The 16202-nt window shown below is 39.2% G+C and overlaps 1 protein-coding gene across 2 annotated transcripts in view; it reads right to left on the bottom strand.

Moving 5' to 3' along the window:
• The window catches only part of MVB12B (multivesicular body subunit 12B), a 290278-nt gene that overhangs the window by 246088 nt on the left and 27988 nt on the right, over positions 1–16202 (bottom strand). For both annotated transcript variants that reach the window (XM_051979657.1, XM_051979656.1), the window contains exon 2: positions 14642–14764. In XM_051979657.1, coding sequence (XP_051835617.1) covers positions 14642–14752 — 111 coding nt within the window. In that variant the 5' untranslated portion in view covers positions 14753–14764. The remainder of the gene's footprint in view (positions 1–14641; positions 14765–16202) is intronic.

Raw genomic sequence — 16202 nt, 5'->3', positions numbered from 1 at the left:
CCCAGACAGCTAACCCATTCCCTTATACTTTTCCCATCCCAGGTAACGGCAAACAAACTTGGAGGTTCTTTGGGGCATCTGGGGTTCCCCACCCTTATTCCCCTATACCTCAACCCTCCCTATGTGCTGCCAGTGCCCACCTCACATTTTCCCACCCCTTCTCTCATGCTGCCGGTACCTCTGCCCCAAAAGGAACACCTCTCCTTTCGTACTCCTCCCATCTTCTGGGGCTCACGGAGAGCTGGCTCCTCCTGGTGACAGCGGCCTCCCCTCTTTTTTTCCCACTCCTGAGGCTCACTGTTGTGGTGGCGGAATTAGGATACCCAACTTTGCATCTACCCGGATCCTGGAGGCCAATCCCACCCTTCCTTAATGAGTCAAAGCCAAAGATGGAGACCAGAGAGTAGCCACCTCTACCCCTACTTCTACTCTACCTGCACACATGTGATGTTCCCTCAAAATCCCCGACTTCCCAGCCTCTTAATCTACCTTATTCTTCCATGAGCCCCTCTCTGAGATGCTCTTGCACCTGATCTTGCCATTAGCTACAAATTCTGACTCCATGGTCACAAAATCCAAAATTCCTTTGTGTAATCATCAGACTGTAACATTATATCTAATTCTTCTATCAATTGATACTTCCCTATGCAATCGTCTCTTCATCGTCTAAGATCTCTTCCCTTCTCAATCTCAATTATTTACTATTTCTAACTCTCAATCTTTTGCCTCCTCTTATCTCCATCACCTTGCCAAACACCAACCCTAGATTACTGTCACTACCTGCCTCCTTCCCTCTTATTCATATATTTATATTCCCAGCTATTGACTTGTTTCCTCCATTATAATGTGAACTTCTTGAAGGCAGAGACTGCTTTTGCTTTTCTTTAAATCTCTATAATACTTTGCAACATGGCTGGCACAGGGATGAGAGCAATAATAATAGCCCCTCTCTCCCAGGGCTGTGAAGATCAAATGAGATCATCTACAGGCAGCACTTCATAAACCTTTACGTGATATATAAGTGTGAAAAATCATCATCATCATCATCATTATTATTAAATATTCAAGTCCAATAAAATGGGAGTAAATATACTCATTTACTACATCTCTCCAGTAAAAAGAAAGAAAAAGGAAAAAAAAAAACTTGTAAAGTGTATTTTTAGATAGGTATTCCTTTTTTTTTGTAGGGTTGATATTTGATGGCCACAAAGGTTCCTTCCAACTCTCAAATTCTGTGATTCACCAGAGTTTACATGTACCAAATGATCCCAAAGCATTAAAGTTCTTAAAATCTCTTACTTCAAGTCCCAGTTCTGGAAATATAGATACTTCCTACATCTTATACATCCATGTACTTCAGTACAAAGAATCTCTTGATAGAGCAGTGTGGTGTTATAAATAAAGAACACTGAGAGTCAAAAGACCCGAATTTAAGCCTTGATCTTGCCTTTCCCTGCTCCTGTGTGACATTGGGCTGGTCACTTGGTCTCTTTGCACCTGTTTTCTCATCAATAAAATGAAGGGATTGGCCTTCTGTGAGGTTCTCTCCACATCTAAAATGCTATGATCTCACAGTCTCCAATGGAACCTCCAGACCCTGCCTATGACATTTATCATGACTTACTTAGTTGGTATTTTTATACATACTTTGTAAATAACAAGTAATTCTCTGAGACAAACCAACTTCCAGGAAAGGGAGTAGGAGGCATTTTATTGTTTTATCATTCTCATTAACACTAATATGTGAATAAAAGGTTTATAACAGTGTATAATCTCAAAATAGACCCCTCTCCCCTGCCCCATCCCCACCTCCACACAAATGAAAGCTGAAATCAGAAATAAGACTAATTGGAAATAGCAAATTATCAATTAACTACAGCCAAATACCTGGAATAAGTTTCTCTGTTCAATTTATCAGGATTGTTGTGCAGGGCCATATGGGCTCAGGGGAGAGAAGAAAACCAAATGAAAACAAAGTCACATGAGGGATTTTTTTTTTTAAAGTAAACTTCTTAGTTAAGACAACATAGCATAGCAGGTATAACATGACTTGCAATCATGAAAACCTGAATTCAGATTCCACCTTGGACATCAATGTAATTATTATTAAATGATGATATATTGCTTTAAAGTTTACAAATATTATCTGATTGGTCTTCACAATAACCCTGGGAGGTAGATTATCCCCATTTTACATTGAAGAAACTGAGGCAAAAGAGTTAAGTGAGTTGGCCAGGTCACAGAGTTCTAAAATGTCTGAGACTGGCCTGGTGCTCTGCCCACTCTCTGGCAAAGATACCTTGTTGTATAGCCACAGGCAAGGTATCATTTTCCTCATGGCTAAAACGAAGACTAGATGAACCAGACGATCTCTTGCATTCCTTCTAGCCTTTAATAAAAGATCCTTTTCAGTCTGCTTATCCCAATCCCATTCCTTGGTCACTGCGTCTGCAAAATCTCTATTACACAATGATAACCACAAAAATGATCTAAAAGCATTAATACAACTTTGTTTAGGAAAAAAGGTAGTTAATGAGCACTGACTTATGAATATTATTCTATACCTTCTCCTACATGGAGAACCTCCTCAGGTGTTCTATTTTCTATGGCTCTCTGAAGCAATGCGAGTAGAGCAAAAGCACCGACACTTTCTCACAAGCTAGGGAGGTCAAATATGGCCCTTTCAGTAAAAGACATTGTGCTTATCATCTGAGGACTAACCTAGCTAAGCACAGAGAGGCTAACAATTATAATATAAATGACTCAAATTTCTATAGTGCTTTAGTTTACAAAGGACTTTCTTCCCAATGCCACCAATGAGTTGTATAATACAAGTGAGATCAAGCCCATTTCTCAAATAAAGTAACTAAGATTTCCAGGAACAAATCATTCAACAAGCATTTATTAAGTGTTTACTACATCCCAGTCACTGTGCCAAAGCACTGGGAATACAAAGACAAAAGTGATCAATCCCCTCCTTGAAAGAGCTTACATTCCCCTAGAGCAAATAATAAGCAATATGAAAATATATGCCAAAAAAACTTATTTTGAAAGGGGAACCAACAGTTGGAAGGATAAAGAAAGGTTTATCTAGAAGACAAGTATGAAAGAAGACCAAAGCCTTTAAGCACTCCCTACCAAGCATAGCTAGGTGACAGAATGGGCAGAGTGTTGAAGACTGGAGTTAGGAATACTCATTTTCATGAATTCAAATCCAGCTTCAGACACCAACTAGTTATATAATCCTGGGCAAATCACTTAACTGTCTGCCTCAGTTTCCTCATCTGTAAAATGAGCTGGAGAAGGAAATGGCAAACCACTCCAGAATCTTTGCCAAAAAGAACCCAAATGGAAGAGTCAGACTGAACTACAAACTGGCCTAATGCTTGGGACTGGGGATAGAAAGAAAAACAAAAACACAATCCTTGGCTTCCAGGAGTTCATGTTCTGGTAGGAGAGCCAACAAATAAAAACTATGTACATATATGATACATATAAATCAGTTGAAAAGTCTTCTTTTCAAGGAAGGCATTACTGATAGGGAGACCAGGAAAGGCCCCTTGCAGAAGGTAGCTAGAGTTAAACTTAGTCTTACAAAGATTTGAAATCAAAGGATTTCAGTTTGAAATCTAGTCAAGAGTGTGCTGATAAATGTTTAAAAACCAGGTTTCGGCAGGAGAAGGTGGGGTAGGAAGGGGAGGAGAAGATATACACTACATACTTTTAAGTTTAATCTGTATTATTAACATTTTTTTCATCACTTTCCTAAGTCTAGATAATCAACAAAACAAAAGAAGCCCCAAATGATTCACAGCAGTGGCAAATTTCCAAGTTGTAAATGCTCACACCCAAAATTTAACAAATGAGTATTAACGAGCTCCAGCATGTCCTCTGAATATAGCTGTTATTTACAAGCTATGATTCTGGGCAAATTACTTAGCTTTTTGGGAAAAGTGCTGGGTTTGGGAATTTGAAGAGCTGGGTTTTTAAACTCTGTTCTTCTCTGGATCCAGTTTTCTCCTTGAATACAGCAACCCTAAAGACAAATAGGGTTGGAAACAGAGTGGCCGGAATGAAAACTAGGAGATGGACAGCATGAGAGCCGCACTTAATTATGAAGCCTGAATACCAGGAGAATCAATCACGGAAAGGCCTGCAGTCCCATCTGAGTGGGACCTCTACAAAATATTTCCTAGGACCTGACTTTTGCCTCTTGCATCCCCACCACTTCGCAGTGTCTGGCACACAGAAGGCACCGGGAAATGTTCTCTGATTGACTGACTCCTAGAACTGGAGAGGAGCTTTTGGTTCACTGAGTTCAGGCCTCTCATTTTACAGAGAAGAAAACTAAGGTCTCAGAGAGGTGAAGGGCCCAAGGTCGCAGAGCTAACACGACAGAACCAGGGACACATGACTCCACATCTAGTGCTCTGAGACAGTGCTGCCTTCCCAGGGGGAGATGGACAAAGCTCCCACAGCAGGAGGTGAGAAGGCGCTCGGAGCCAGGGGAGAGGACAAATCCTTCTGAGTCAACTGCTGAGCATTTTAGGCAGAGAAGCCGCTGGCATCAATGGCACCGGAGGCATTGCGTTATTCCAACAAGCCCTCTCCACCTTCCAAATAACTGAGCAGGGGGAGAACGCTGCCGGTGGGTGGGGGCCCGCCCAGAAGCCCCCTACTCTCTGAGATGGCACGGAGGAAGGAGCTGGAAACGAGACCAGGCTGGCTGCATCCCACCAGGGCCAGGTGTTTTCATTCAGCCTTCTGATACAAGACCATCGCTAGCCCCCGGGGCCTTGCCTGGGACTCAGTGGGCCAAAGGGGACCTGGGCCGGGAGGGAAGGGAGATCTGGCTACGCTTTGCTGCCTCCGCCCCAAACAAACGAAAACTCTGGGGGGCCTTTCCAACTCTCCACTTCTCCCCCCTGCTTCCAGCCAATCTCCGTTCCAAGCATTTCCTAACCAAACAAAAAGAGAAGGAACACCTGGTGCCTTTCATCAAAAGGCACTCTGGCTCTGAAAATAAACCAATCTGTGAAGCATGAATCAGCTGGTGGCTATTTCAGGAGGCGGCTGCAGGGTGGGCAGCGGCCCTTCGGCCTGCAGAAGGCGGCAGTAACAATCTCTCCAGGTAGCAGGATTTGGAGTTAGGAGTTGATAGGAATCCTAAGGGACCCTTCAAAGGGGACCCTTCCCTGCACCTCCATATTACAGTCCAGAGAGGAAATGATTTTGTCCAAGGTCATGTAGCTAGTAAGTGGCAGGATTGGGATTTACAAGCCAGCTCTCCTAACTTCAAAACCTAAACACAGTTTAGTTTCACCTGTAACAGGAGTAATGAACGTTTTATAATCTTTTATCTCAAAGCTCAAAATAGACGTTAGAGATTATTTAATTTAGATGATTAGTTATAGTTCAATTTAATTTAATCATTTACAGATTAGAAAACTAAAGACCAGTAAGAAGTGATTTATCTGAGTTCAGATTTTAAAAAAAACAACAAAAGACTTCAACAAATCCACACATACTCTTCACCATCATTAAAAAAAAAAAGCACATTTGCTCATCTAAGGCACATATATATATATATGTGAGCTAGATGACTGGAAGAGAAGTAACATTAGGGAAACAGAAAGAACTGTAGTTCCCTGAATGGAGCACCTGAAAGAGAAGGGATTCCTTTGTGGGCTTCCAGAAAGTGGGTAGACAGGATTATCATGAAAAAAATGAATTGGTAGTTTCTGAAAAGATCTTTGAATCAAAGAATCTCCGAGATCAGCTACATTAGAATGCACTTGAGCAGGAATTCTTACAAATCCGCACCTACCCTAATTCTCATCCTCAAGTAATTACCACTTGTGATTGAAGACCTCCAATGAGGAACTCACCACTTCCTCCCAAGGTGGCCCATTTCCATTTCGAGACAGCAGCAATCCACATGTATGTATGTGTATGTATGTATTTACATGTATGTATATAAATAACACAATATTATAATATATGAGTGTGTGTATGTATTATTACTCTCACTTTACATAACCAAAAAAATGAGGCTCAGAAAAAGGATGTATCTTGCCTTAAGGATGATTCACCTAGTCAGTGACAAATAGGAACCCAGGTATTCTGACTGTAAATCTGGTTTTCTTTCCCCAATTCCATGCCAATCCATTTTATGATGATAATTTAACAATAGGAAAATATTTATTAACAAATTGAAAGTGATAGTAGGCCTTACACAAAGCTGATTCAATCACCATTTTACAATAGGGTCTACCCTCTCCTGGTATTCACAAAGACCCTCAATGAAGGTAAATAGTTTCTAAAACTTACAAATATTCCAGACAGACTAGTTCATGAAGTGCAGTTTCTGTAGTAATTAGGGAATATGTTATATCCATTTATCTTCAAAAAGAAGGAAAATATAACAAAAGAAACAAAAAAAAAACAGTAAAAAAAGAAAAGAAAAGAAAAAAGAAACAGGAAATAGAAAAGGAGCAAGGAAAAACAAGAGAGAAAAAGGAGCAAAAGGAAAAGAGCAAGCTACAGCAAGTTCCTGCTGTCATGATGAATAGATTGCAGGGCACCATAGTGTAAAGCTATTGCATGCAGGAGTCCACAAAGGACTGTCTAGGATAAACAGAGATAAATGTTTGAAACAGCAAGTAGCTCTGGTTCATAAACACACAAAGGCAGGAATAAGAACTAAATCTGAAATAGCTTCGTGGGCCTTGCCCCCCAAAAACAAGTAGTGGCTTCCTATAGCACAGAAGGGATGAGTCATCCAACTAATTCCAAATTACTGACATACTCTATAAGATGAGACAAATCTATGATGATAGAAAAATAGCATTTGTTTACATTTCATTGGACTCTTTTCCTGGAGGATTTCATTTGGACTGATTTATTCTGGTTTTCATGACTCTAAACATGTCATTTGGATAAAGCCAAGACTGGTCCAACATGGTCTAATTAATGGCTGTCACCCATACCATTTGGTAGGCGGCCACTACGAGGGGGATTTCTAAACTCAGGCCCAAAAGCAAACAAGGAAATCACTTGGGATGTGGACAAAAATCTCAAGTGAACCCATTAAAGACCACTAGAAATCTGGGGTCCTGTCATAACTCTGGTTAGGCCTATACAGTCTCAATACTTTCAGGGAGATTGTCCTTGCTGAATCCTAAGATTCCTTCCAGCTCCAATATCTATGTACCTAATATGACGTCTAAGGTCCCCTCTGACTCCAATGTTCTAAAATTCCTTCTAGTTTCAATAATTTAGGTTTTATCACAAAATAAAAACTTCCCAAATCTGAGATTCTATGTTTCTAAATTGCAGAGACTTTATTTGACTCAAATTCCTATTTGGAAAATAAGAATATCCTACAAACTTCTCTTTGTCTCTTCATGGAGGATAAAATGAAATAGTGTACGAGAATGCTTTGAGTTCAGGTTAAAAAGTACCATGTGAAATCAAGCTGTAACTTAGTATTGAACAGGACAAATAAGTTTTAAAAGCAGAAATCATAACATACTCTGTACCAGGGTAGCCTACAAGGAATGCTTAATGAGTCTTGAATAATATGTCTCACTACTTTGAGACATATATAAATATGTGTCACAGACATAGTTATAAAAGCCTCTAGAGGATCACTCTAATACAAAATAAATAATTCTAATTTCTCTGGGAGGTTTATAAATCATTTTCTTAGGGGCAGCTAGGTGGTGCAGTGGATAAAGCACCAGCCCTGAAGTCTGTAGTTCCTGAGTTCAAATCTGACCTCAGACACTTAATACTCCCAAGCTATGTGACCCTGGGCAAGTCACTTAACCTCAATTGCCTCTGGGGGAAAATCATTTTCTTCAGAAAGTCTCGGTGAGATATATAATATAAGAGTTATTATCTACAGAGGCAGAAACTGAGGCTCAGAGATGCAAAGCCACTTGCCCAAACTCTCAAGCTGGTTAGTAGCAATCAAGACTCCAACCTAGGTCCAGTGCTCTATGATCTAACCTGCCTCCTTAGACAAGCAACTGATGCTAAAGGAAAGCACTTTCCTCAGAACAATCTATGAGTAAAGGATACAACAATTATAACTTGGCAAGTTGTAAATAAGGAAAATCAGACATAGGCAACAATGATCATACAGGTACAAATGGAAGTTCAGTTCCATGACACTTCACTGCCAAACATACCCCTCCCAATTCTCACACACACACCCCTCTCATTCCTGTCCTTCAGTTTGAACCTGCTGAAATCCTCCTCTTCCTGCAAGACTCACTTTAGGTTCTATCCTCTCTGTGCAAGCATTCTCCCCCAACCCAAGTGATTTTCTTCTACTCTTCAATCTTATACTTCTTTGCTCTTTCCTATGCATTTATTACATGCTAATTTCACATAATATTTTAGCATAATAGATAAGGTCACAGAATTTATACCTGAAAGAGAGCTTAGAGAACATCTAGACCAGCCTCTCCCTCTCTATTTTACAAATGAGGCCCAGAAAGATTGAGTGAATATACAGTGACAAAGTAAGGTTCAAATCAAAGTGCTGTTTCTACTGTACTAAAACTCGAACATACACACATCATACACATTTTCCTTTAGAACAAGAACCATCATTTTTTAAAAATGTGTCAGCTCCAGTGCATGCATGCTAGACTTGTCTACTCTAAATAAACAAACATTTATTAAGAGCCTATTATTGCAAAGGACTTTTAGTATGCACTGGAAGATACAAAGATGGTTTTTTAAATGCCCCTCCCCCCGACCCTAGTCATAAAGGAAAACAAGAATTTTTACTGTTCTTAGATATAATCCTGTGTCTGATGGGTTGGCAAGGAGAATAACTTTAGCATCTGTCCTCCACAGCCATATTCTGTTTCACACAGGGTTATACAGTGGGGTCAATAAATTGAAAAATTGAGCAAGTATTCTCCAGGCCCTGCCCTCAAGGAAATTCTCTTTGACCTAGTAAAAAACAAGCAGTTAAATTAACCTTTATAAATGGGCATTTGAGATCTTTTACTTTGAGTAGAATTCAAACCTTTGTTCATTTTTAAACCTAGATACCCTATCTATCTAGGGTCAGCAGTCCATCTGGTGGCTAACTCACTGGGAGCTCATTTCTGCTATCACAGCACTTAAAATACCTTCTGTACCTTTATCAGAGCATACTGACTAATCACAACACCCTTTACACTGTGCAGGGAATACTCCCACAGACAAATGTGACAGGCAGATAGATGTCCCACTAAAGTCCCTAGCAGGTATCCCTCTTCCAATCTATTTCTATCTAAATGCTTCTACCTTGCCACTATAAACTTCTGGTACTTTGCTTTAGATATTAAGCTAGCAGGGAGCGCCTAAATAAAGTTGATATTTCTAAAGCATTTTATAATTTCTGAAATATACACATATATGTATATATGTACATACATACACACATATATATTTGTGTATATATACACATTTATATTATATATGTATATAAATAATATACACATATACATATTGCCTCATCTAATAATTTCTCTCTATATATGTCTATTCCCTTCAAGTTACTCTGATGGTTAGACCACTTGGAAACAGTCCTAGATGCTTTATTTCATTCACTAGATTTTTATTAAACACCTATGTTCTTGTTACTATATGTAATTCAAGATGCATTAACTCTTGCCCTCCAAGTGTTTATAATCTAATTTTTTTAGGAGTGAGAAATGGGAAGAGGATGATAAGAATTTCTAAGGATTTGAGAGCTATCCTGAGGGGAAAAGATGAGATATCCTCTGCATGGCCCCAGAAGTTGTGAAGAAGTAAATTGGGGTGTAGAGTAACAGATATTAAAATGAGAATTATCCAATACTGGAATGGGTTACCTTCTATAATTGGAGGACAGGCCTACTTCTTGCCATACACTACACTTCCGACACCCTAACTGCCTTCTCCTCAGTAGCCCATTATCTGCCACGACATTAACCATGGTTGACTAATCTGCAACCTCCATGCTAACGGAGCCTCAATATTTTTCATATGCCTATTCCAATAGGGGCTGGATGACTCAAGTTTGTTGTAGAGGGAATTCCTTTTGAGATATCTGATAGACTAAATATCTTTGAAGCCTCTTCCAACTCTGGAATTTTACAATAAAGATGGAAAAGTTTTCTCCTCCTTATCTGCCACCCAAAGCAGGATGAAGCCCATGGGGAATCAGACTTGGATCATTTTCTTTTCTGGAAGGTTGCATTATTGTTTTGTGTTTAAAACCAAAAATCCCATCAAAAAGAAATGTTCCAACTTAGACAGGCAGAAGTTGAGTATATATAAGAATATCTGTGGGGAAACCTTGATTGTATTTATTTTCAAGTTTTTTAATACTAGTCCTCAGTCAACCAAACAATACAAATCAATTCAAAAGAAAGAAATTTTACTATGAACAATTATAAGCACAGATATATTAATATGAAATAATATAGGAAATAAAGTAACAATATAACATTCCCCAAAAAAACCTGGGTCACACTCTCACAAATACAGATATAATCAAGATAAGAGAACTATGAAATGTTCTTGTTATTTGTTCATTTTACTCATTAGGTGGAAGAAAGTATGCTAAAGTTTTAACTAAAATTCTAATAAGCATGGGCATCCCCAAGGGTTCTAGCCTGGGCCCTCTTCTCTTTCTAGATTATTTTGCTTAGTGATCTCATCAGCTCTCAGAGATTCAATTATTACTTCTATGCTGATGATTCCTAAATCAAGATATCCAAAACTAACTTCTCTCCTTGGCCTCTAATTTCCCCATCCCTAATTACCCATTGGACATCTCAAATTGAATGTCCCACAAACATCTTAAACTCAACATGTCCAGAATTTAATTTCTCTCTCCCTTCCCATCCCCAAGACTTCTTTTCTTCCTAACTTTACTATTACCATTGAGGGCACCACCATTCTCTCTGTCATCCAGGCTTTCAGCGTAGGTAGCATCCTGGACTCCTCATTCTCTCACTCCTTTCCATATCCATTTTTATTTTTCTCCACCCATTTGGCCCATCTTCAAACCTTTATTATGCATATCTATCAAAAGCAAAACATCTTGGAGTTGGAAAACCCAAAACCCATCTCCTTGCATCACAGTGAGAGTGAGAATGCTTTGTTATTTCCTTTCCTTGTATAAATGTTCGTTGTGCTTATCTCCAGTGAACTAGAACAAGTCACAATCTCTCTGAGCCACAGCAGGGATGATCATTGTTGCACTACCTTTCTCAGACATTAAGTGAAATAATGTATATAAAGTTCTTTGTAAATATCAGTCATCATTAATATAAGTTCATTGGTCCTAAATTGAGAATTAAGAAAAAAGTGGCAGGGTTAAATTCTCTTCCTCAGATTTACCAATATTTCCTGAAGATGAAAACAAAAGTTAGTAAATTATCCACAAATCCTAACTCAACCAATCATAATAAGAAAAAATGCAACCAAGATTTCAAAAGTTCAATTCAACATTTATTATATGCTCATCTACAAGGCCTGATATTCTCCAAGACAGAAATACAAATATGAAAAATAACATAATCCTTGCCCTCAAAGAGCTTACAGTCTAGCAGGGAGATAAGACAGGAACACAAATAACTATAAAATATATCCACATGTGACAAGTGCACAGGAGAGCTTGGAGAGAAATTAGATCAAGGAGAATCAATTTTATCAGGGATGTCATGTTCAAGCTAGGTAGAAGGAAGGGGGAAAATTCAGCAGATGGAGATGTGGGGCAAATCTATTTCAGGTATGGAGAGAAGAATACTCACAGCACAGAAGGAGTCTCCACAAGACTGAGGAGAAGAGAATGATAGAGTTTGGTTCAAACTGAGAAGTAGAGAGAGAGGATAATGTAAAATAAGGCTAGAAAAGTTGATTGAAACTATTGCAGAGGATGTGAAATGCCAAGCTAAGGGCCTCGAATCATTTTCAGTAGACTAGGAATCATACAGCATGAAGGTTGTTAAGTAGAGCAATGATGTGATCAGACTTGAATTATTCTGGCAATGACACAAAGGATGAACTGGAAAAGGTGAAAGATCAGAGGCAAGGAGACCAGTTAAGAGGCTGCTATATTGGTACAGGCCAGAGAATAGAGAATCTGAATTAGGGCAGATACCATACCACTGAGAATAAAAAAAAGAATAAATGTAAGAAATATTGTCAAGGTAGAATCAATAAAACTTGGCAACTGATTTGGTACAACTAAGAAGGAGCCAAAGAAAACTTCAAGATTTCAAGGCAAAATGTTTGGGATATAATGGGGCCAACTAGAGAAATAAAGAAATTGAGAGAAGGAGCAAATTGTTGGGCAAAGATTGTGAAAACAAACTATGTAGTTGTCAAAGCATAATATCAAGCAGTGGGCAGAAGGTCGGGTTCCTTATTTAGTCCCATTCCCCAAAGTACTTGATGGAATAGGTGGGAATCTAATGTCTCACAGATAACCTTCTTGATTTCATATTTTTCCATTGGATTCATGGCTTACTTCTTTATATCCACTTATTCAAAAAGACAGGATAATGAAACTGAGGGTCAGAGAGACCATTATTTTAGCAGTGTGGACACACCCTCCACACGGACCATTTTAAGTAAATGGAAAAGAGCAGACCTTTGCTTTCATGGTATAAAGAACTCTTGAGTGAATTAATTCCTCCTGGCAATTCAGATCAATACCTTCTCTTCAACTCAGAATTGTCTAAAGCACTGAAAGGAGAGATAATCTGCTCAAGGTCATACAGCCAATATGGCACAATTTGAACCCAGATCCTTCTGGCTTCAAAACCAGTTCTCTATCCACTAAACCATATGGCCTAAATATTCTCTATGTAAATAAGTAACATATTTATTGTTCTTCCAAAAGTTTAATAAGTCATACATTCAATCAGTGTTTTGAAATCAGAAAGTAGTTTAGATTCAAATCTTTCTATAAAAATGGCTTTTCTCAAGGCTTTCCTTCTTCAATGCCCTTTCAGTTGCCAACTCCTCCAAGAGCCTCTCCCTTCTAAAGTTTTGCTTTGTTTTTGTTTGGTTTTAGGGCACTTAGTCTGGATCTCTTCTTTAGCCCTACCTTAAATAATGTTATATGAGCATATTTATATACCTTTTTCTACCCTTTCCCCTCATTAAACTGTAAAGAGGAAAAATAGGGAAAATACTGTCTTACTTCCCCTTAGGCAGTAGTTTGGTTTCAAAGTAGGTAGCATATTAAACCCGGAGTCAGGAAGACTGAGTTCAATTTCAGCCTCAGACTCTTACTAGGCTTGTTACTAGCCCAGTTATCCTGGGCAAGATAATTAATGTCTATTTCCTCATCTGTAAAGCTGAGATGAGAACACCTACCTTTTAGGGTTGTTGCAAGGATCAAATGAGATAATACTTGTAAAGCATTTGACAAACCTAGGCGATCCTAGGACTATTTTCTTTTGTTTCTCCAGTGTCCAACATAGTGCCTGCATAACACATAGTTGGCACTGGATATTTATTTCTTGGAATGAATTTCCTTCAAAATTATTATTGGCTTTCAACCAATTGAAGGAAAAAAAATTAACATGAAATATTTAGCCAGTTTCTCTCTTTCCTCTAACAATAGGCAGCATAGATACATCCAACTAAGTATTTTAACTTATAAAAAAAAATGTATACTACAGTGGGACTGAATTCTTCTCCCCAAAATACTCTTTCCTACCCAGGATGTCTGGTTTTTACTGATAGATCTGAAGTTTGGTGCATGTATTTCTGCTGCACATCTGCAGTGCACTAGAGTATAATTAATTATAAAGAAGAAAAAGAATGCAAAAATAAGATGACCTCAGAAGCTCCAAATGCTATTAGCTTTTACTAAAAATGAAATCCCTCTTAAAATTAGCTAGTACTTATCTAAACTATTGTCAAATTTTACTTACCACCATAACCAATTCTAACTAATACACTACAAAAAGGAAATCTGGGGGTAAATTCCTCCACTACTGACATGATGATTAGTGGTTATATTTTAAAACCTCTCACATCTGCTCCTTTCTCCTCTCCTCCCACTGTCATCATGCTAGTACAGGTGCTCAGTAATCCCATGACTGGGCAACTGCCAAGGGGGTGTTGAAGCCAGCTCCGCTAGTAAGAGCTGATTGTTAAATTTGCAGTGTGAACATTTATATCGCAGTAATTAAAAACACTACATGTCAAAGTTTTATTTATTATTTTGCTAAAAGTGTTTCATGAATCCTTCCCCTGCCCCAGACAGCCAGTTGTTATAAATTAGCCAGTATAGCCCTGACAATGGCTGCCCTAGTGAATTCCCACTTCCATTTTCTCCAAGCTTCAATCTGCCCCCGTGTCTCTCTCTCACACACACTCCTCTTCTATATACCAATCTGGTTGTGTCAAGATCTAGTGATGAGAAGGGAGGATGCGCCATGTACACAAGCAAGCATTGTGTAAGGGAAAACATGATAGTGAGAAAGCATAAATCCAAGGGGGAAAAACTAAGGAGAGATGATCGTTTTTGTCTGTAAGGAAAGGAGCTCTCCAAGGAGGAGGCAATTTGGAAGAGAAAGATACGTGCAATAAGTAACCATGGGATGTATAAACACCAGCCTTTACTTACTACATCATAGCCTGTGGGTGCCCGGTTCCGAGAAGCAACCACTCCAACTCCTGTAATGGGGTCCATTGGCATTTCAGGCAAGGCTTCTGAAAGATCTTTGACTTCAGGCATGATGGACTGGTCCTGAAACAGGGAGCAGAAAGGACATTCACGTAGGATCCTTCACTGACTTTTAATATGAGCACATGAGAACTCGTGAGCTTAAAGACAAATGTTCTGTGCTCCACTTGGCAGAGCTCACCCTTCCCCTTCTGGTCTGGCTAAAGAGTTCTGTCTCTACAGCCACAGCACAGAAGGGCTGGCCTGACCTTTTGAGAGTCTGCTCAAAGAACTGAGATAACAATTAGTGGAGACTCGTTTCCACCTAGAGGAGAAAAGTCTAATCTCCACCCCCAAAAGCAAATCCCAAGCCCACACTCAGCCCAGCTAACAACAAAACAGACCCCTGGCAGCTCCTCCATCATCCTAGAAAAAAGTCCCAGTCTACAGCACGCCCGCATTCCCCTCTTACACACCTGCTGTTTCTCTATAACTCAGTTGAGAACAGAACATCAGAACTGGAAATCATTTAATCTAATCTCTTCATTTGACAGAGAAGGAAACTGAAACTGAAAGACTGTCGCAGAGTTAGAAAGTGGTTATGGCGGCACTCGAATCCAGGTCTCCTGAATGAAGTCTAGGACAGCCATGCTGGGACCAACATCTTTACAAAGAAAAGATTACAGGACCACAGATTTAGTAATGGAAGGGACTTGAAAGGGCATCTACGCTAACTCTGTCATTTAACAAGGAAGGAAATGAAGACCCAGAGAAATTAAATAAATTGCCTGGGGACACACTGTGACCAAGTGTGAGCAAGGATTCAAACACCATAGTTCTTGATCTTGTCCAATCCACCCTTCATTCTCCAATGCTGGCACAGAACCTAAGGGCAGCAGAGTATTCCTAAGGACCAACGCTAACTGTTCCTCAAGCTCCACTAAAAGCTAAGTCATAACATTCTGATTTTATGATACCCTGAGAAAAAAGGAGAAGTGGGATTATCACTCTAGCAAGCGCCTAGCTCTTTAATAAAAATCAGGGGAAACTGTCCCAGATTCAGAGTCAAAAAACCTGAATTCAGAAGTGATACACATTACCTGTGAACTCGGGGTCTAAAAGCTGGGAACTAGATGATTCCCTCAGGTTTGACACTCTGTAGTCTATGATCTTTTGTTTTGTTTTGTTATTATTTGTAAAGCTTTTTACTTTCAAAACATAAGCACAGATAATTTTTCAACATTGACCCTGCAGGAGCAGCTAGATGGCCCAGTGGATAGAGCACCAGCCCTGACATCAGGACCTGAGTTCAAATCTGATCTCAGACATTTAACACTTCCTGGCTGTGTAATCCTGGACAAGTCACTTAATCCCAATGGCTGGGGAGGGGGAGGGAGGGGGGGGATTGTGTTGCAGTTTCTTAGTCAATGTTGAAAAAATTACCCATGCATATGTTTTGTAAATAAAAAGCTTTAGTTAAAAAAAAGAAAGTACAATTGATTGAGAAAAAAAAAACATTGAG

Source organism: Antechinus flavipes, chromosome 2 (assembly GCF_016432865.1).
Source record: "Antechinus flavipes isolate AdamAnt ecotype Samford, QLD, Australia chromosome 2, AdamAnt_v2, whole genome shotgun sequence".
Lineage (NCBI taxonomy): Eukaryota > Metazoa > Chordata > Mammalia > Dasyuromorphia > Dasyuridae > Antechinus > Antechinus flavipes.
Note: the sequence above shows the minus strand (reverse complement) of the source record. Positions and strands in the feature narration are given on the sequence as shown.